This window comes from Cordyceps militaris, assembly GCF_000225605.1.
Source record: "Cordyceps militaris CM01 unplaced genomic scaffold CCM_S00006, whole genome shotgun sequence".
In the NCBI taxonomy this organism is placed as follows: Eukaryota; Fungi; Ascomycota; class Sordariomycetes; order Hypocreales; family Cordycipitaceae; genus Cordyceps; species Cordyceps militaris.
This window is the reverse complement of record NW_006271974.1, coordinates 1,023,038-1,044,113: the sequence shown is the minus strand read 5'-3', so window position 1 is coordinate 1,044,113 and position 21,076 is coordinate 1,023,038. Positions and strand designations below refer to the sequence as shown.

Genomic DNA, 21,076 nt, shown 5'->3' with positions numbered 1-21,076 from the left:
CACGTAGATGGATCGCTCTTCTTCTTTTTTGGACAGAATCACCCGTCGACCCAGGTCTTATTGTCTCTGCCGCAAAACGATGTGAACCCACCAGCTTGTAGTATCACGTCGCGAGGGTACAGCTGTCGATCTCACAACAATACCGAACGCTGCTTGCCTTGATTTGATTGTAGTTAATGGAATTCCCTTTCATCATATTTTTCTTGGCGAATTTATGTCATCTATGCTATTTTGACCAGAGCAGGGCTACCCGTGCGCCTGACGAAGCCAGCCTGTTTCAAGCTTTGATGTATGAAAGTGACAAATTATGTTAAGTCCTCTTATAATAGCTGGGAAGAAGCTATTCGTAAACATTGTTTTCTAGGCAGCATCGTTTCTCGAAACAACGGCGCTAGATGGGGCGACTCCATGAATATGCATTGTGATCATGTAAGGACTCGGAATCGTTTCCTATCTCGCTCTTATGACATGATTCATTCCGCATTTAAACTCGATCTATCGATTCTAACGTCACTGGTGCCAGTTGCTATCCACACGGTCTTAATGGTGTTCCTCAAGAATTGAAAAGTAAAGGCCGCGCTTTGCCGCCGATCTGGCTGAGTGGGCGAGTGGATAAAATGATAGTACGAGGCCGCGCGGCCGCGCGACTGCACTGCCGGAAGAAATTAGAGGGAGTTGGGGGGCTTGAAACATGAGAGACTTTAAAGGCCTAACCTTTTGTGTTTAGCTATGGGTCATAGTTGAAAGAGCCCGCGCGATGCCCTCTCGGGAATGAGTTAAATGGGAGACGTTTTTCGCCGGTCTGTTTGTCTGTGCTCTTCACTGGTGAACCATCTCATACATCTGGCTTGATGCCTGCGTACCGCCACCGCCAAAATCTCACGACAGATCTCCAATTCAAAGCGGTATATCTTTTATGGATAGATGTCAAAAGTCTCATAGCATTCAGTTCGGGGAATAAGGGCGGATCCCATCTGCGACATCATCTGACTAGAGCCAGGAACGGTACAACTCTATAGTTAATGAAGATGAAAAGCTGTGTTAATGGGCCCTTCTCTCTGTCACAATACATTAAGTAATCCTTTTCGCAGGAAAGGATGGAGAGCATTACGCGTCCTATATAAGTCGGGACTTGTTCAACCCTGCTCCGGGCCTCAGAATACGAGGTTCCACTTGGGTAGTTGATGAGAGACGGGGGCTCATAACTAAATATCTGAACACATATGTGGGGTGTATTATATACGTTTCGCGAATAAACCTGATGAGGGTAAAATTAACTTTATCTGTAGACAACGGCAAAAGCATGAGGAAGGAGGCTTGGGGGCCGACTTCACCGTCCTCCCTACGCTACCCCCAAGAGCTAGGGAACTGCTCACAACTTGTCCTCATAGGCAAGCAACACAATGTAGGAATACAAGCGCGGACCGAGGGTCCCTTGCGGTCCTCCTGGGTAGAGCTTCATCAAGTAACTCAGAATGAGACGCTCGGGTCCAGCAGCAAGTCTAGCCCAGTAGGTTCTCGAACAAATTTCCAACACTAAAGCTAGAAGTAGAGTTGAACGCTCCTACTTTCTTTCGACAATGAATAGTTCTATCCGATTATTGCAACCACGTGAAACACCCAGCGTACCGGCTTGGCGATGTGGTGGCAAACAGACAGAGCGGGCACTAACACGCTACCAAGTTGATGCGTCAGGCGCTCACGAGAAAAGTGTCGTAGATGGCGGCTTGGCAAAAATAGGTTTGAATTAAACACCGTTTAAGCTTAAAACAGAAGAGGCCATTTTGAAGCGCTCTATATATCAACCTATTTTGTTTGGGTTTTTGTCTTCGGCCCTCGACACGTCGCGTGTGGTCTGTGGGGCCACTTTACGCGGGTGGCCGCTGGAGTGTCGCGTTAAGGTCGGTCCCAGCCAGCCTCTTCATTCTACGGCGCATACTCCCGACTTGCCGCCCCCTTCCATCATCATCAACATTTGCCTTTTTCCAATCTACTACGAATTACTCTTCACGATACTCACTAGAATCTATTTCGATATTCAATTGTTACACGCCGCTGTGCAAGGCTCGCGCCATCACTCTCCACGCAACACATCAAACACGCGACACATACCTCGACTACCATACAAAAATGACACTCAAGCGCAAGAGATCGTCCTCGGAGCTCCCGTCTTCGCCACTCTCCATCTCTTCCGCCTTTAGCTCGCCACCCAGCAATGGCCCATCTCCATCCATGAACCTTTTTACCTCTCGCATGGGGCTCATCAACCCGTGCCATCTCAACAGCCGCACCCTCAAGCGCTTCCGCAACAACAGGCCCTCCCAAGAAGATATTCATCGTAAGTATCCTACTACTGTGTGATAGCATCTACCACTAGCCAGAATTGCTTTCATGTGTGTCACATGTACTAACACTTAACTCTAGAGCGCACGCTACAACTATTATATACCGCACAGCAGCCACAATACCCGGATCCGCCGTCGCCGTCTCCCAACGTCGAAGCTCCTCCTGAGGTAGAACCGCTCCAGTCGAGTCACGACAACAATCAGCAGTCGCTGCATAGATTCTGGAATATAAAGTCGCAACCGACAGCAGCCCCGGATACCACCATTGAGCCGATGCACATGGACGAATCTTGACATGGTCCATCGCGCGGCTCCAACTCATCCATCTCGCCGGCTAAGGTCCCGTGTAACGGCAGGAAGCCACTTCTTGGTAGTGGCTGCTCAGGGCGCACAACCAAATCCAGGATGTACACTTCGCTGGCCGGTGTGCACTTAAGCCCTGATGATATGCGTCCATGGTCGGGAATTAATACAAGCCGGAACGATGGCAGAAGCTCACCTATTGGGGTGTTTCAGTCTGGCTTGCCTGCTACGACAATACGTTGTCACACGATTCAATTCAATACAGAACATTATATAAATAGGCCAATCATGAGCCGCTAATAAAGATGAAAATATGATCACTTCACCATGCCAGGCAATGCGACTTGTTGAGATGTGTCTTTCAGCTCGGGTGTGCGGCGCTACGTACATCCAGCTTGAAGCCAATCGATCAGAGTTGGCACGGGAGCTTTTGGCTGAGGACATGACCTCAGGTACCTAAAGGTTGGTTGAGTAGCCTATAAAGACTGAATATCTCTGTTATTATTACACTAAAGGCATTCTTCAAGAGTTATTGAAGTGTATATGAATATAGAAAACAAAACTACCTACTCCCAATATATAATATGTATTTCTTCCTAGAAAAAATGTTCTTATTAAAATCTTCATTATCTATCTTTTAAATAGTAAATGTATGGAATATCTGAAATAGGTACTAAGAAGGTACCTTATACTCTATAGGGTGGGAGCAGATATTAGAAGTATCGGGGTTATGCCAGTACCAAGAAGCGCTTGTTAGCACTGCAGATTACTCATCGTACATTAGATGTCATGCGGGCGTTGAGCAAAAGAGCAAAAGCTCCCCAACGGTCGCTAGACACCAAAAACGGCTTGTCAATTTAACAGCTACTCGTCAATATGGGTGACTCCGAATCGCCATCTAACCAGGGCGATGATTTTCAGAAAAATGACGTGTCCACTGTACCGGATGGTCTGAGACCCAACGGTGAAGGAGGCACCGACCAAGGGCAACTGCGTGAGGCTGGTAATGGCGCCGAAAGCGAGATGCCAAATAACTTAACCAATCAGCCGGGTGCAGTTGCCGAGCAAGAAAAACCTGTATTCCTTACGGTCCGGCAGCGTATTGATAAGAGACGCAAGGAGCTGGGACTACCACCAATCCCGCGAGTTCCAGACCGGTCTGACGAGCTGGAAGAAGGTGAAGCCACTCCGCCTCCACCCGAGATGAAGCGTCTCTAAATTGAATAGGTGATGTGATGCTATACTCCGGTATAACGCGTCATGTTATACGACGAGCCAACAATGTTGCCGTCAAGTATGGAAGTGACATGATTCGTTGTGAAATTGCCACCCTTCAGTTCGCCAAGGACGCTGGAATTCCGGTTCCAGATGTGTACGGTTTCGGCAAACGTTCGGGTGAGACATATATCGAGATGGAGTATATTGAAGGGAATACACTGGAAGATGTATGGGAATCATTGAGCCATGAAACACGAATTGACATGGCACGCCAATTGGGCCGTCTTGTCAAGATCATGCGTGCCCTGCCGCCTCCTCCAAACTTCATTGGCGGCTTCGCACTCGATGAGCTGAGGGACTTCCGGCACAACGACGTCTTTGTCCGCCCGGCCTGCCGCAACGAGGAAGAATTCAACGCCTATCTGACCGAGGAGCCTCAAATACCGGCGAGTGTCAAGCGGGCATTCTTGCGCGGCATCGGGACTGCCCACAAGATTGTCTTTTCGCACTGCGATCTGGCACCGAGAAACATTATGGTGCGCGACAACCGCATTGTGGCGTTGATTGACTGGGAGGCCGCAGGCTGGTACCCCGAGTACTGGGAGTACGTCAAGTTTCTGCACGTGGGTGGCAGAGACCGCGAGTGGAGAACATTTGTCGATGAGGTCTTCCCGGAGCCGTACGATACAGAGATACTTTTGTATACGGGCTTACTGCACTATCAGGACTCTTTTGACAGCAGAAGACGAGCTGCGTGGGACGAGAAGACAAATACATTTAAGCTATGTACTGAGATTGAGGGAAATGGGGAAAAGGACGGGGGAAAGGAGGGCAAGAAACCTGATGGGGGCAACGAAGGCAATGGAGATGCGTAAGAGAAGATAACGATCACAGCCAGATTGAAGAGACGTCGCCATGCCACTGGATGGTACGTAACAATTGGTATTTACTGGAAACCCAACGTTGTGCAGGTGCAGGTCTATGTTACACCCTAATTCTCGATATCGGAGTGGCAAAGAAACAAAAAAAAAACGAACACAATACTTATAAAACCCGGCGGCGATAACAAAAACAGAAAGCGCCTACGCAGCAGCTTCGTGAACAATGTCGACCATGCCGTCAATACCTCTGGTCACCTCCACTGCAGTGATGTAACCTGCAGCTTCGAGAGCTTGCAACGCCCTGCCGGTCCAGTTCTGACAGCTGGAATCGTCGTCTTCCAGGTTGTCACCCACGTTGTTGATGATCTTGACGCTCTCCATAATTTGTTTCAACTGCATCGGCGTGATGGAGATGTTGCCCAAGCTGACCTTGCCGACAATGTTGATGCTCTTCATGGCATCATACTCATCCAGCATTTCCAGCTTCCAGGCTTGGTTAACCTTTTTGACATGATAGGTAATGTGTGGCTTCCCCTCCGGTGCTTGGAAGAAGAGGGCAATGTGCCGGGTCCAGTGCTTGTCCGGATCGCCAAAGTAGACCATAAGCCAGAGCTTGAACTCTTGGGCAGGGGGCATTGTTTCGGTAGAATAGTGTCTTGTTGGGCTTTTTAATAGGAAAGTGATAAAGTGTACAATGTTGAGATGTTTGGTTTGTTCTCTTACAGCACCCGTCCATTCAAGGGTCTTTATACACCGGACGTCCCTGTGGCCAGACTACCAACCGCACCGCCTTTCTCCAATCATCATGCTGGCTCCTACAGCGAGTATGGGCCAGCTTTGGGCGCGCGTGATGATACGTTCCCTTGTCTTTTCTCGCGCCACCATGGCCGGTGAAGCGGTCGCATATGCAAGCTTCAACCAATGCGGGCTAAGCGCCGAAGCTAACGGGGCCATCTCAAATTCCCAGAGCGAGCCATTTTAGCCAGAGCCCCAATATACCATCAGCTCGATGCCATATATAGATTGAATTATACGTGAATTGGAAATATTGCATCTGCGGCCATGTACTGCGCCTCATCAGCTATCCCGGGCCCCATCTGAAAGCGGTTTCCATTCGTCAAGGCTTGTTCGCAACATCACTGGCAGCACGCAGGGACAAGTTTGAGACATTAATGATTATTTGTAAAGTGATCTAGCTAAGTATGGAATACAAGGGGACTCTGGCCTCTAACCGCGGCGGCGAGTGGTAGGGCTCTTCTTGGTAGGAGTGGCCGAAGATTTGGCCTTGGCGGGGGCAGCATTGACGGGGGTAGCCCTACGCTTACCCTTGGCCTTTTCTGAGGGAGCATTCCAGTAGTATACCATCTGGGCGGCGAGGATGGCGTTGAGGACAAAGCCAGAGACAAAGCCGTAAAGAATGAGCTTGTCGTCGACCTCCTGGAGGGTGGTGAAAATTCGGGAGAGCGAGCCGGCGAGGTAGTTGAAGACCTAGCAAGATAGAGGTTAGCAACGCGATTTATACAGGCGATATGTGACGCGCCGGGCACGTACAGTGAATGCGCTGAGCTGGCCAGTGCCGCCCTGCTGGGCAATGGCAAGGATCTGGGGAAGCTTGCTGGCAACGCCGAGGACGCCAGCGCCAGCCTGGAGGTAGCTGAGGAGCTTCAAGTCGAGGAGACCATCGGTAAAGAGGGCGCCGCCGGCAGCGGCGAGGACGGCGACAAGGACAGCGGCGAGGGCAGCGCGATTGCTGTAGTTGAGAAGGAGGACGGAGATGACGACGTTCTGGCCAAGGATAAGGGCGGTCTCGCCGTAGGTGCTAAAGGGAAAGCCGTTGCGGAAATTGTAGGCGAGGGTGATGAGATAGGCCGTCGTCTCGAGGAGGTAGGAAAGGAAGGAGACGCCGTCGGCGGAGCGGGAGGCGACGAGCTTGAGGATCTGGGGCACCTTGACGATGGAAGAGGCGCCGATGATGCCGATGCCAAGGCCCTTGGAGACGGCGAGCTTGATGCACTCGGTGTTTTCAAGGTCAATGTCGAGGAGGATGGCCTTGTAGCACTGGTCGCCGATGATGGAGATGCCGAGGTCGCGGATCGGGCCGGGGAGGTTGTGGGTGATGGGCTGGAGGGCTGAGCGAAGCGCGTCCATGGTGACGGGTTTTGGCGAGTGGCGTGGATTACAAGGTGTAATTGACAAGGAAAATATGAAGGAAGAGAAGATGGGGATGATGAACGAGTGGCGTGATTCGCGACGGAAGGAGGGTAGTGCGAAAGCTGTCCCTTTTTTTTTTAAGAAACCATCTGGGGTCGGCAAGCTTCTGGTGGTGGGCAGTTTTGGACAAGTCGCCTGTTGCTTTTTGGCGACGAAAGAGGGGCGGCGCATCGCTCACTCTGGCATGTGTGATGTGTGACGCGTTGGCTGGCCCCAGGTATTAACTGACCTACCCTACCTACCCTGTAGTTGCGCAAAGTAGGCGCCGCGTTCTCCCGAAGGATGTGGCTGTTTGTCGCGAGGCTTGTCGAGCTGCATGGAAGGATTGTGACGCATCTTGCTGGTTCCATCGAACCACTCTGGGCACCATACAGGTTGACTGGGATTCTCAGCGCGCGGCGAGCCACACAGTCATGGCGTCTGGTGACTTGGGCGGTATGCCCAGCACGCTCACTGGCACTGCTTACAGTTGCCTGTTGGAATGGGTGGGCCGTCCGTGGCTGGCTACGTCAAGGCGCCGTTACGCTTGTACGAATATTACTAGTGCTAGTGCTTGCTAGTTTGCTAGTTAGCTAGACCTTGGTGACCTTGGTCAAAGATGATGGCCTGTCAACCTGTCAAGTCGCGAGGCGTACATACATACCAACAGCCAGAAGTATCTATGGGTGGGCTCCCTCCAAAGGCCCACGGGGAGGGAAACAGCCGGGTTGACAAATTATGACCGTGGGTTATAGTGGTGGCTGTGTCAGGATCCGAGATGGTGTGATGTTTCTTTGCATCCGAGTGAAACAAATATGAAGAGGATGGATGATAATATTCACGGTACGAATTACTATCGGAAAGTAAGCGGCGCGGGTTTTTGTAGACTCTCCGTTTATTAGTGCTGGGATGTCCTTGACGGGTGCTCCGAAATGGGTTACAGGGGATGCTTCTAGGACCCATTCGCGGGAGCAACCGCTGAAGCGCTTCCCGACAGCCTCCTCCCCTTTGTCAGGTGAGCAGGTAGCAGGCAGCAGGCACCAGGCTTGGTCAACTTGGCTCATGTCATGCTTGGATGCTCTGTGCTCTGCTCTGGCTCATGATGCGCTGGCAAGCCTGAGGCCTGCCATGCATGCTGCAGACTCTCCAACAAAAAGGCCCAGCCAGCCCCAGAAACCCGGGTCCGCATGCAACCCTCTATCGCTCTCTTCTCGTCTCTTCTAACTACAAATTACCATTTTATATATCCCCAACACCACCAAGTCTCACCAAAGAGCCGGATCCACCAAGGCTTCTTCTTCGCCCTACCTGAGCTATTAGGCGCGAATCCCCCACTACCGCTAACTCACCACCTCCTCCACCCTCTCCGCAATCCCATCCTCCGTCTTCTGCGACGTCGTCGTCCAACCCACCGCACCATATCGCCATTCACACAGACACCATGGCCACGCCTGGCGCGACCCCCGGGTCTGCGGTCCAATACTGCTACATGTTCGAGGGCGATAAACGCCCGACCAAGCAGCTCGACGCACTCCTCAGAGCCATTGCCATGCACATCGTAAGTCAGCAGACACCCACCCCACTCACCGCCAGTCTTTGCCCGTACCTCGCAACAGACAAGGCGACACGATATACACAGCATAATAACAACTATTTCGCAGATACGCAAGATTGGCGATCGGAATGAACCACAGCTCACCCCGAAAAAGCTCGCCGCCTTTTACCAGACTGTCGGCGGCGACTATGATTGTACGTGCCCCCCCACCGTCGTACCCTGCATATCTTCAACCACTCACCAGGTCCTCTCTTTAGCCATATTCATCGCGATGCCCAACTCCTCCATATCATATATATGGCAAGTTACCGGGTGTCAGCACACCCTGTTACCCACCGACAACGACTTTGCGCCCCCGTCTATACCCGCCTTGACCCCGCGTGGCTTTTCCCGTTGGGAGTCTGTCGAAATCCTACTCGGCCCCGAGGAACACGTCCCGTTTTTGCAGTTTGCCGTCAAGAATTGGAACTTGCGACATCCAGAAACTGGCGAGTGCTTCCCCACAGATTTACCCGCCGATGTATTCCCCTCCGAGGCCGATGAGGAAGTCGATCTGTGGCACAAGGCTTGTGGCGAGAGGTTGACGCGCGAGGCCGCTGGTCGACCAGTTCGCCCAACCAGGCACGCCAAACACGAGCAGGAACCCGAACCTGCCAATGCCGAATTCTCGCAAAATCACACCAGAAACCATTCACAAGGCGGCACGCCGCGCCATCGGCAAAACGACGCCGACTACTTTGGCAGGTCATTCAGCTACGTTAATGCCCCCTCCAGTGGCCGCCCGCCCAAACATGGCCATTCTAGCCGCTCCCCTGAGAAGCGGTCGCGAAGCAACCGCAGCTTCAACGACAGAGTAAGACGGCGAAGCTTTCCCGACCTTGCTGCCTCACCCAGGGATGATGAACCAGAGCCGCGCTATGCCCACGACGAAGCTTATCTGGATTCAAAGGAAGCGCGCCGCCCGGCAACGGGTAGACGGCATAGTCATCCCCGCCATTACTCCTCTGACGAGGACATGGAGCCCGAGCCGGTGATTCCTAGGAGCAGGCGACGGCAAGGGGTTTCACCCCCTGGAATACGCCGCTTCAGCCCACCAGAATCAGGCCATGGCAGTGGATCAAGCTCGTCGCGCACCCATCGAGCAGAGAGCGATCTGAAAAAGCGTGTTGGACCTAGCCCACTTGGATCTCTGCGAAGCAAGCTCACCGAAACCGTGTCGAGCTTCTTACCGAATGGTCGCACGTCGCGACCAAATTCCAGGAACCAAGGTAGCAACGAGCATCTTCGCCAACGAAGGAGCCGCGAACAAGTTCGACCTACTCGCCTGAATCGCAGTCACTCGGACCTGGACTCGGACAACGACTCAGACATGGGACCCTTGGACGATATGTCGAGACGGCGCAGGCGGCCCGAGGAGCGGGACCGCGATAGGTATCGCGACGGCGGCCGTTTCCGGGAGGAGGACAGGGAGGATGAAAGGGACTCTGGCATGTATCGTGACCGCCAGCAAAACCGTCGAGCGGATGTCTACCGGCGTACCAGCAGCCACGCAGATGTGGACAGACGGAGAGAGCAGGACAACTGGGATCTCCGTGATCGAGAGCGCCTCAAAAAATGGGATAAGGAGCGGAGATCATCTCCCGAGGAGACCCTCGATATACCCCCTCTAAACGGGCAGTTCTTTTCGAGACGGCATCCCGAGCCAGCTTATAGCTGAGACGCACATGATATAACGACAGCAACGCCAATGATATACAATGGAATGGACACACTAGTTTGGCTTGCGTAAGAACAGCGAGACTTCAATTCATGAACGCATTTCCCCACTTCAATTGAATGACTTTTACCGCGAGATGCATTGTAAAGCGTTATGAAAGATTGCGAAGGCATGCAAATCGAGGAAACCGCCCTGTCGGTCAAGCTGTAGCGGAGCTGTGGGCAGCCGGTCTGACCAACAGACGGCAGTTTAAGGCGACGCCGGCCTGCAGGTGCATCATCTTCAAACTAAATACCCTCGCCATATGTCACCCGAATGAGCTAAAAGGGCCATGTATCTGTCACGAGAGCAACACGTAAAAGACTGGAGACATCAAATCTAGCCTGTGGGAGCAAGGGGTACCACGTTTGTTCTCGTATGCGCACGCCACACGTCAGGGCCGAACCCGGACGATCGGAACTTGTGCATAAAAGGTGAAGAATAAGTTCAAAAAGAGCGAAGAAAGTAACTATTTTCTGACTACATGCGCTAGAAGCGCCAGTCTCTTGTTAGACCCGTTCTGCCGGTGACAAGGCTCATGGGGAGGCTCAGCTTGCCAGCCCTTGGTCGTTGGCTCCAATCCCGGTCTCCGGCCGGGTTAGTAGATGTAAGCTTCCGCTCCAAGCCGCCGTGAGGGTGAGATTGAAACAAGACGGCTAAATGGGAAAATGAACGCCGAAGGAGCTGAAGATGAAAGCCCTTTTCTTAGAGCCTGCAGTGATGCAGTCTGCGTTGTTCATTTACATCATCGGGGTTGGGACGAACACAGTGGCTTCTGACATGAGTCCTAGAATCGCAGATGATAAGTGCGTTGCAACGCGTTGATGGAATTTCAAGGAAGATCAGGCAATATGAGCGTCGTCGCTATTCCATCCGTAGAGGCGCCTCAAGCCCGGACCTCAGGAGCGGAACATGCACATCCGCTACCGAGCTGACAGGGCTAGCTTTCGATAGAATGGGTTTACTTTGTTCTGAAGAACGCCATTCATCAGAAATGAGCTGCATTCCGGAGAGCTACGGGGGGGTAGAAGGGAGCTTCGCACCCACCAAGGTCCAGGAAAGCCGTCTGTACGGGCTTGTGGGCTCTTCGGCGTCGCCGACCATGATGGGCAGCGCCAGTCAGCAAAATAAATAAAGAGACGGGGGTGAAGGGAACATGGGGATGGTTTGACACTCGTGATTCGTCGCGCATCTTGCTCTCTGCCAAGGAGAGTTCTCGGTGTGCCTCTTGCGGCAGTGGCGCCCATCGGCAGTCGGGAATGATGTTGAAGGAGAGAAAGGCAGACTATGCTTATTTAGGTCAAGATACGCAAAAGAGAATCTCAAGCGGCATGCACCAGACAATGAAGAAATGATGTGACTGTGGTCAAGTGGATGCAGGATGGACGTAGACATTCAGGAAATAGATGATTGGTGGCGCCAGAAACGAACAGGTACACTATTTCACTGCTAGCATACCTGAAAGACAAGACAAAGATAGCCTGGTAGTTGTTCGTAGTTGAAAAACGGTCAACAAGCCACCACTAGATGGCCAAAATCGGCCGATTGCAAAGGGGGTTTCCCGTGCGGCGATGTGGTAACCTTATTGGGAAAGGAAAGAGATCTGCCCTCGGAGCCGAAATCGTGGCCCTTCTCCGCCATGGCTCTTCCCTAGTTGGTGCGGGTTGAGCGAGACGCGGAACTCTCTCCGTCCCGGATTCATACATGCTTCTTCGTTCTGCAGCTACTACTTGTATAATACCGTATAGACAAATGGGCATAGACAGAGTAGTATAGCCCCAGAAGATGCAACGAGATCCAATGTGAGACGCTGCACGTGGAATAGCCCAGCAACGTGGCAACACTCTCAGAAAAAAGGGTTGCCCCAGGTTACTTTCGGCATCGTAGGACCTGTCGGTGCATGTGATGAAGATAAAATCTGCTCCATAGAGGACCAATGATGGGAAGGGGAGGAGGGGCACCGAGGCAGCAATCAAGATGGAACGAGTTGTGGCTACAGCTTTTCAGGGATGAATAGACGACATGTCGAAATGAATGGTAATGCCGTAACTAACTAATAGTTGATTCCATCGCAAAACGGCCCTTGTCAGACAAGCCGGCGGGGGTGATAAAACACTGCAACGGCAACACCATAGGTAGGTACCGAGCAGTGCTTACTCTCACATCTGTGACACCCCTGCCTGAGTTCAAAATGCGCTACTGTACGATATTGCGCTGCAGCTTCTTGGTGTTCTTTTCCTCCGACTAGCGAGGCAACAGTCTTTTACTGCCTGCGCGTGAGGCTTACTACGGAGCACGGTAGCATCGGCGGCCGTCCGTATTTGGTCGCGGATGGGGAAGGAGGAGGAGGGGCAGTAGTTATCCGCACCGGAACGGGAAAATGGAGTTGAGAGACGGGAGCAGCGAGGAAGGGAAAGGGAAAGGAAACAAAAAGACGAAGAAGAAAAAAAAGCAGGGACGAAGGAAGAGAGTTTTGGGGCGTTTGGGGCCTGGCCTGGCCCGCAAAATGGACGTGCCATGAGACGAGGAGAGCGGGGGACGTCCGGGCCACGTGTGGTACCGAAAGTACTTTTCTGGCCGGGGCGCCTCTCTCTCCTTCATTAGCAGCCAAAAAGCTTGTTTCATGGGTGGCAAGAAGAGAAGTTTGGGGGGGGGGGGGAGAGAAACTAAACAATCCGGCTGTCTTGTTTCTGAATGGCTGGCTTTTGTGACGATTTCCGAGCAAGACATGTGTGCAAGGCGCACGCACGGCATGTCTGAGATGCAGCCCGTCCTTTGTTTGCCCTTTTCTATCCCGATCTTGTGCGCAATTCATACCCGAAATAGGCGGCAACGCAGGGCCCATCAGCAGCACCCGTCTGTCTGTCTCTTCAGAGCCACTCTCGTCACCTCGTGTCAGCTTACCACCCGCGGTGATGATGACTGGCTGGGGATTGGAATCCACGGGCTTCCATCTCACAGCAATATGCCCAATGATTTGCAGTCTTGTCTTTGGGATTTGCAGTCTTCATGCCTATAGTTTAGTAGCTCCAAAAAATTACATCTACGACTTACAAACCGTCCACTCTGTCTCACTCGTGTTACTCTTTCTCTGAGCAAACCGCATCGAGTCGCGTCGCGCTAGAACCAATTGCTAGTATAGTTAGTGGTTTTGGGGGGGGGGGGCTGAGCTATCCGGGGCGTTGTCGCAGCAATACTTTAGTCCGAGGACTCTGGCCCTCCTTCTTCTGGGGCTCTTTGGCCTTTTCCCATGTAACAGGCAGACGGTACTCGCGCCGCCGCACAGTCACACAGTCCGCGCGGGGAGGCTGATCAGTTCATTTCTTGGGCCAAGTCAAAGCAGCTCGGGCAGCCACCCGGAGAGAATCTTCAGCAAGGTTTTGTTGGCTCAGGGGAAAGAAAAGCCACGGCTTGCCACTTCATTGCCTTGCCTGTATCGACGTTACCTCGGTGCCCCAAGGTGCAGGTCGTCTGCATGGACATCTGGTCAATCGCATGTCAGTGTCTGGTACTCCGTTAGTCTTTAGTCTTTAGTCTTGACTAGTTACAAGGGCCAGTAGAAGCGAGGGAACTGAAAGCGTGAAGCGTGAGACGCGACCAGGGCCATGGCCATTTGTCCACATAGATCGAACCCATGTGCGTCCATACTAAAACACTGGGGACAAGTCGACTTCCTACCTTAGTACCTAATAAGGTAGGTATTCATTGGGTTGCATCAGCATGTCCCTGCCTATCGTTACTACTACTCCGCTCCTTCTACTGTAACTAGGTACAGGTAGTCAACCCTACTGCAGTCAGCCAGACCATCCCCTGCCTTGAACAACCCTGGAAAGGTCTCCCATTCCTTTATTTCTTGCCTATATCATTACCATCCGCCTTGCTCTCCAGCTTCGTCTGGCCCATCATTCGTCGCTCCCTTTCAACTCTATCCTGTCTTTCTCCTCAACCGTCACATCGCAACTCAACAAACATTAATACCAAAACAACAAACCTCCCGCTCTGCAGCACGCCAGTCGACATCCCCCCCTTCCCCTTGACGACGAGTTGGCGACTGCCGACCGACCACGGAACAAAACCGCTCACCTCGACCAAAAGGAACAACAACGACAACACACAACAACCGCCAAGATGATGGGCCGTCCGACTGAAGAGATCGTCTACGATCAGCTCTTCCCCCGCCCCAAGATGTCGGACCCCCAAAACTTCCAGTCCTTCCTCCAGCGCTCCCTCATCCCCGAGGTCCGCCAGGAGACGCACGCCTTTTACGGACACATCGAGACCCCCGAGGCCAAGTACCCGGGCCTCGACTACGCCCACCCGACGCATCGCATGCGTCTCAGTCGCTGGCCCTGGCACCGCCGCCTCTTTCGCGCCTTTGACGGCCTCGGCCTCACCCGCTTCGAGATTGCCGGCCTCACCAAGTGGGAGGGCACCAAGTGGGCCAAGGAAAAGTACGAAAAAGAGCAGGGCGCCGTCATCGCCGACACAACCGCCGATGGCTTCCCGACCTGGCAGGCGTCGAACCGCTGGACCGCCGCCCGCAGCCCGGCCTATGCCTCCGCCGCCGAGGAGGCGGAGGAGGCGCTGCCCAGCCCCAGCCCCAGCCTGCTCAGCGACAGCCCCCTCAGCAGCGGCATGTCCACGCCGCCGTACCAGCCTGCCGACGAGGACGATGAGGACGACGAGGATGAGGACAGCGAGGACGAGCTCGAGAGCGTCGGCGTCGAGCTCAACGCCCGCCTGCGCACCCAGGCCGCTCGCCGCGACGCCGGTGACGCAAACGCCGTCCTCGACGAGGCCTGGGAGGAGTGGCTCAAGACGGCCCTCGAGTCGGGCGAGCTCGCCGTCGTCACGGAGCAAATGACCGAGACGACGCCGCGCCGCAACCGCGCGTCCTCGCCGTCGGCCGTCCCTGCCGCCCTCGTCTCCACTGGCATGCTAGACCTCGCCCGCGCCGGCCAGTGGTCCGACGTGCCCGAGTTCCTCCAGCCCATGCTCCGCGAGGTTGTCCGCGGCGAGGAGGCCCCGGCCGGACCTTCTGCCAGCAACGATCCCGCACACCCGGAGCTCGCTGCCACCCCCCGCGCGCTCCGCCGCCAGCTGACGGCCGCCACCCCGCGCTTCGCCGCCGGCTGGCTCTTTGGCGGCCGCCAGGTCGGCACCGCCACCACCGGCGCGGTGAACAACCCGAGTGCATGAGCGTTCATGCCAATGCCCGGGGAAGGAGAAAAACAAGGAAAAAAACAAAAAACAAAGATTTACCAAAATATAAGCAAGGATGCACGACGAAAACGAATAGACTATGCCATGCGCTGGCCTTGATGGAGCGAGGTTGGAGTTCCTGCCGGCAGCGAGGGTCTGCACTCGGATCTCTTTATTTTCTTTTCTATTTCACTTGAGTAATTTTGGAGTTATCGGCATACATTGTCACAGCCTTGGGATGATTTTAATGTTATTTACTTTTTGTATAGCGATTGGTTCCTTCTATTGAGTTTGGAAGCAACGAGGCAAAAAGGCGGACAACCTCTTCGTTTGAGCTCTGATTCTATGGTCTTTCTTTTTATTCTTACTATTCATCTGGAATGAGTACGTCTTATAGACAAATACACAATATGTTTGCCTCTGACAGGACATGACCTGGCCCAACCGTGCATTTTGTCGAGACCTGGAACAGGTTATGTGTAACCACGCATTTGTCACTGTATCCGCCTCGGCCAGCAAACCTCGATCGGTGTGCTGCATCACCACTCGGGCGACACCAAAAGCACTGACCAGAATACGATCCCGGGCCGGTCGGAAGCCTTGAGCGATCAAGGAAAATAATCATTGTTCGTGTCTAAGGTATTTGCTGTAAAACTCAAAAATCCCGCCGTCCGTCCAGCCTTTGAACGCCCGCTGATCATGTAAACTGAACCCATCACCCAGACTTTGCACCATCCCAGATCCCCTGAACCAATAAAAACACAAGACAATGGAAAATAAAATAAAATACACCGGGAAAAAGGCAACTGGTGTTTCACTTTGCCTTGAATGAAGGTACCTTTCCAAACTCGGCAGCCCACTGGTGTCGTTTAACAGCGTTGCCTCTCTAAACGCCGCAGACCCAGCTCTGACAGGGTATAGAGAACTAGAGGGATGTGAGACAGCCTGCTTGTTAGAAGAAATTATACAAAACACAGGCCGCGAAATTGAGGCGCAACAAGGAAAAAAAAATTGTCGAAAAAAAAAATGTACACCCAAGGGAGGGGGTAAGCGGCGTGGCTAATGGCAGCGCTCGAATACCAGGTTTTCACCAGTATCCGTACTGGCCTTTACTTCTCTGGCTCCAGATGTGACCATTCCGGAACTGCCTTTAGCTGCTGCCACATGAATTTTTCCAGTTTCGTGGCCGACTTGGCATAGGGCGTGCTCTCGTTGTTGTACTTTCGGCAGTTGTCAAAGACGAGCGTCGCATCCCTGATGAAGTCCTCGGGTGTCGGGTACTGATCGGCCTCGAGCTTGTTCTCCATCGTGGTCAGGTCCATGGGCTCCTTGATCACTTCGTAGTAGTCGGCCACGTCGTCGCGGTTGACGGGCACCAAGAACGGCCAGGCAGAGTTGTGGTTCTGCAGGTCGTTGAGCAGATGCAGCAGCTGGTTGTAGTTGGGGCCGTGCCGCGGCTGGCGCGCGAGCTCGTCCATGTCCGGCGACCAGCCCGAGGCCCGGATGGCGGGGATGTCGAGCGGGTTGATTTCCTTGATGCCGTTCTTCCACTCCTTGGGTGGCGGGTGCACTCTGTGCGACTTGGAGTAGGCTCGAATCTTGGCCTGGACGCACTCCTTCTGCTTAAGGAGCAGGCGCCCGACTTCTAAATAGCGTATTCGCGGAAGCATGGAGCATTGCATGATGGTTCCGCCTTCGTAGTCTTTGATGTAGCCCATCCACTTGCTCCGATCGAGCGTAATCTCCTTTGTGAAGCCCTGCTTTTTAAAGTAACCAATGGCGTAATTATCGGCATATGTGAGGAAGTACATGACATCGCTGGTCGCTTTGACGTAGTCCTTTAAATGACACATGAGATGCGCGCCGTAACCTTTGACCTGCTGGTCGGTACTGATGGCAAAGAAGACAATCTCGGCAAAACGACGGCCTTTGAACGGTCGAAATGTGACGCCGCCGACGACCTCGAGCGGCTTCTTGACGATTGCTATCGACAAGTGTGTCCGATCGTAGACGAGGCGCGCGATATAGTCCTTTGGCATCTTTGGCAGTTGCTTTTGAAAGAGGCACTTGAGGCCGGTCAGGACGATGAGCGATTCGCGACCCCCGTCGTTGTTGACTACCCGAAACTCGATTTCGCCATTTCGCTCTTCGATGACGCCCGGCTATATTGGGCATGGTAGTTAGCTAGAGGAGCACAAGGCAGATCAGTGTCTGCGGCTTACCTTGTCCGGGAACGGAATGCGCTTCAGTGCAGGAGCTGACTGATCTCCCGTCTTTGAATCAACACCGTCTTCTAATTTGAAATTTTGCGCTCCATCTTTGTCCTCGTCTTTATCTTCATCGTCATTGTCCGCATCCCCACCATCTTCCTTTTCCTCTTCTTCATCGTCGTGCGGGCCGTCGTCCGCTTCGGCCTCGTCGCCGTCGCCGTCAGCGCCGCCTCGTACACTTATCGTCGCATCGATTTGCTCTTCATCCTTGTCCTCCAGGAGATCATCTTGGGGCTCTTCGGAATCGCTGTGCTTTACGCGCTTTGGCGCGGCGGGGGAGGGTAGGTCGTCCTCGGCTTTGCGCTTCACTGCGAATACATGGGTCAATATCGCGCATTGATCTCGAAAGCAAGACAACATACTATCTTCCTTAAGGTCTGACATTTCGCAGGCATCCAAGGCCGCAAGCCAACAATTATCAAAAACGTAACAATGTAGTTATCGAAGATGGACTCGATCCGGCGTCGCATTTGCGGAGCTCCGTTCGCGATTTGCGGGCCAACGTGCTTACGTTATGAGCCGGGCCCAGGAACAAGCTTGCGCTAGTCCTATTTGGCACCAACGGGACACGCATTCATATCGTGCATTGGGAGCTTCTTCAAATCATCTCCTTGCGACAAGTTAACGAATCGAAGCTCTGATCACTCTCGTCAAACGGTGACGGCGCGCGGCGATATTATATCTCGAGTCCTCGTTCCAAAACCGAGCTCGCACAACATATCAAGCCATACTACATGGATTCATCGCTACATGAGGTCTGGCTAGCTGCTGCTGGCAGTCCATTTCTCCCCACCATTGGCAAAAGCAGCCAATTCCTCGTTGGCTTCGTTCTGCTCCTTTTGGGAGTCACTGCTACTGGTGTCTTTGCATTGAGTGAGTCAAGGTACTCATATGACAGATGCTACTCCACGCTGACAACCTCAGACCGTTCACTAGTCAACGTGTTCACAGTAGGCATCCCGGCATCTCTGGCGTTGGCGTAAGTCGAAAAGCCTTCAATTTGTCTTGAGCCAACCCGTGAACTAACCTCCTCTAGATACGGTGTTGTATACATGTTCTGCGCGGTCGGAGTGTACGTCTAAGATACCCCTCGCCCTTGCAAAAGTCGGAGCGGCACACATTGTACAATAGCTGGAACACAAGACCAAAAGGCCACTGAGCGCCAACTAGATTTGATTTTCATGGTTTAATTTCTGCATTCTTTTCTTTCCACGGTTGCCGAACTCAAGTTCTCGACGAATATTCAGCAACTCTCGCATCATGTCAGATAAGCAGCCAATCCTCCGCGCCGTGGCGACGTCAACGCGCCCGCTTTACCAGCTTCTGCGATGCATCAACTTCTCTCCAAAAGTTCACGTCCAAATCACCGAAGAAGGACTCCGTTTCGCGGCGGACCACGCGAAGGTAATGCAGGGTAAGCGTTGCGATTGTTGCGCGAGTGGCGACCGTGTTCTGACCTATTTCCAGGGGTCGCATTTCTCAACAAATCACTCTTCTCATCATACTCTGTCAATTTGCCCCCTGCGGAAGACGGCTCGCCGACAGAACTTCCAAATTTTCAGATACCGCTTTCATCCTTTCTCGAAATCCTTCAAATCTTTGGGGCCGTGGATGTCGCGGCGCGTGCTCAAAAGGCTGAACAAGACCCATACCGAAGTAATTTGAGGAACTATCGCCCAGATGCGTTCAGTAACCAGACGCTGGGCATATCTGGAACGTGCACTCTGCTCTATGGGGAAGAAGGCGATCCATTCAAGGTGATGATTGAGGAATCGGGGGTTCAAACCACAGCTGGGCTCACGACATATTTACCCGAGATAACAGACGACATACCTCTCGATCGAGATGATATCTGTTTCAAAATTATCATGCAGTCGCGCTCACTGCTAGATTCCCTGGCAGAAATTTCGCCTACTGCTCCAATGAAGCTATCTATCACAACGTCAAAAACAACACCCTACCTGTCGTTTAGTGGCAAAGGCGACTTGGGTAGCTCGGATGTGGATTTTGCCCGGGGTAGAGAGCTACTGGAGACGTTCAGCATTAGAGACAAATGGACGCAATCCTACAAGTTTGACTTTATCAAGAACTCGACGGAGGCCATGCGCATTGCGAACAAGGTCAGCTTACGAGGCGACGGGCAAGGAGTTCTTAGTCTACAGTTCCTTGTTGATATTGAGGGAGGTAAGCGGAGCTTTTTGGACTTTCGGTTCGTTCCGTTTGCGACTCTTGACGACGAAGAAGAGGACGAGGAAGACGATGACATGGGCGACGAGCAAGAGCTGTAGGGAGAAGACGCAAGGAAGACAAGATGGAATGCTTACACAACATGTGGACCACAACATGTGGACGGACATATTAACTAGTACAGAAATATGTGCCAATCTATAGCCACTATAGCCAACGTTTGGTCAATATTCCCGCCCGTTTTTGGTTGAGGCAAGCTGTATGTAGGCTTGTGATTTATCACATGGGGCTTGGCAGCTAGATCGATTCCGGCCGTCAGGGTCATATCTAGAACGACTTGTGTGTGCTACAATGTACATACTGACTCGCAACAATCTGGGCGTCGTACTGGATGGCGCTCTAGCTGGAATGGCGGCGTTGAAAAGGGCGAGGGAGGATGGTGTTGTGGCGCCGTGCTATTGGCATTATATTATCCACCTCAAGGGAGACAGGACCACTATCCGAAAGTCTAAATTGCGCCGCCGCGCTGTCTAAGCTATTTATTTACTCTTATATTCAGATGCTCTGGAGTCGTGATTTCCATCGTATTTCCATCATATTCAACTCTCTCGACTGCGCCTCTGTGTTATTGTATTGCCAATATACTCGTTGCTTACAACTTGCTCCAGCGTCCCTGTCAGCTCCGACCAATATATTGAATTGCGAGTCGCCAAGAAGACAAATCACGCAGGTCCAGAACAAGAAGCGGAACAGCAAGGGAGCGCGGCCTTTTATTATCTGCTGGCCGTATCTCTTTCCCCGTTCGTTTCCGGTAGGATACGAAAACAGACACCCGGCAATATGGACTCTTCCTTGAGCGTTGTGCTGCACAGAGCCACGACAAACTTGACACAACATCAGCCGTCGGGACTTCGTACCTGGTCAGAACATGTTATGTCTGGTGCGTCAATGTGGTTCAAAACATGCATGGGAATCCGCAAGCCGTCGCGGCATCCCGCCAAGTCCACGGCCGCAGACGACACCGCTCTACCTTTGGAGAAACAGACGGCGATTCCAACGAAACCGAGAATGCCGCAGCATGCAGCTGCTTCTTTCTTGAAGACTGGAACTTCTCGTTCAATAAGAGAAGCTAATTATATTATTTGAGACATTATACACTTGCCGCCATT

At 52.7% G+C, this 21,076-nt stretch overlaps 8 protein-coding genes across 8 annotated transcripts; 5 read left to right on the top strand and 3 right to left on the bottom strand.

Annotated features, from left to right (window-relative positions):
- Window positions 1-2,130: 2,130 nt before the first annotated feature.
- On the top strand, window positions 2,131-2,639 carry CCM_07618 (uncharacterized protein; the record flags this gene model as incomplete). The annotated part of the gene is made up of 2 exons (XM_006672759.1): window positions 2,131-2,338; window positions 2,425-2,639. The coding sequence occupies 2 exons, from the start codon at window positions 2,131-2,133 to the stop codon at window positions 2,637-2,639; spliced, it is 423 nt and encodes a 140-aa protein (XP_006672822.1).
- Window positions 2,640-3,524: 885 nt separating this feature from the next.
- On the top strand, window positions 3,525-4,741 carry CCM_07617 (Protein kinase-like domain; the record flags this gene model as incomplete). The annotated part of the gene is made up of 2 exons (XM_006672758.1): window positions 3,525-3,825; window positions 3,876-4,741. 2 exons carry the CDS (start codon window positions 3,525-3,527, stop codon window positions 4,739-4,741), a joined length of 1,167 nt encoding a protein of 388 aa, XP_006672821.1.
- A 207-nt stretch (window positions 4,742-4,948) lies between these two features.
- On the bottom strand, window positions 4,949-5,383 carry CCM_07616 (uncharacterized protein; the record flags this gene model as incomplete). Its single annotated transcript, XM_006672757.1, has 1 exon — window positions 4,949-5,383. The coding sequence occupies one exon, from the start codon at window positions 5,381-5,383 to the stop codon at window positions 4,949-4,951; it is 435 nt and encodes a 144-aa protein (XP_006672820.1).
- A 540-nt stretch (window positions 5,384-5,923) lies between these two features.
- CCM_07615 (monosaccharide-P-dolichol utilization protein, putative) lies at window positions 5,924-6,895 on the bottom strand (the record flags this gene model as incomplete). Its single annotated transcript, XM_006672756.1, has 3 exons — window positions 5,924-5,943; window positions 5,980-6,235; window positions 6,299-6,895. The coding sequence occupies 3 exons, from the start codon at window positions 6,893-6,895 to the stop codon at window positions 5,924-5,926; spliced, it is 873 nt and encodes a 290-aa protein (XP_006672819.1).
- An 857-nt stretch (window positions 6,896-7,752) lies between these two features.
- CCM_07614 (uncharacterized protein) lies at window positions 7,753-10,209 on the top strand (the record flags this gene model as incomplete). The annotated part of the gene is made up of 4 exons (XM_006672755.1): window positions 7,753-7,780; window positions 8,374-8,495; window positions 8,599-8,686; window positions 8,750-10,209. 4 exons carry the CDS (start codon window positions 7,753-7,755, stop codon window positions 10,207-10,209), a joined length of 1,698 nt encoding a protein of 565 aa, XP_006672818.1.
- A 4,167-nt stretch (window positions 10,210-14,376) lies between these two features.
- On the top strand, window positions 14,377-15,447 carry CCM_07613 (uncharacterized protein; the record flags this gene model as incomplete). The annotated part of the gene is made up of 1 exon (XM_006672754.1): window positions 14,377-15,447. The coding sequence occupies one exon, from the start codon at window positions 14,377-14,379 to the stop codon at window positions 15,445-15,447; it is 1,071 nt and encodes a 356-aa protein (XP_006672817.1).
- Window positions 15,448-16,559: 1,112 nt separating this feature from the next.
- On the bottom strand, window positions 16,560-18,104 carry CCM_07612 (histone acetyltransferase GCN5; the record flags this gene model as incomplete). Its single annotated transcript, XM_006672753.1, has 3 exons — window positions 16,560-17,612; window positions 17,673-18,028; window positions 18,083-18,104. 3 exons carry the CDS (start codon window positions 18,102-18,104, stop codon window positions 16,560-16,562), a joined length of 1,431 nt encoding a protein of 476 aa, XP_006672816.1.
- A 350-nt stretch (window positions 18,105-18,454) lies between these two features.
- On the top strand, window positions 18,455-21,053 carry CCM_07611 (DNA repair protein Rad1, putative; the record flags this gene model as incomplete). The annotated part of the gene is made up of 6 exons (XM_006672752.1): window positions 18,455-18,593; window positions 18,645-18,699; window positions 18,757-18,792; window positions 18,968-19,134; window positions 19,188-20,004; window positions 20,576-21,053. 6 exons carry the CDS (start codon window positions 18,455-18,457, stop codon window positions 21,051-21,053), a joined length of 1,692 nt encoding a protein of 563 aa, XP_006672815.1.
- Window positions 21,054-21,076: the final 23 nt, after the last annotated feature.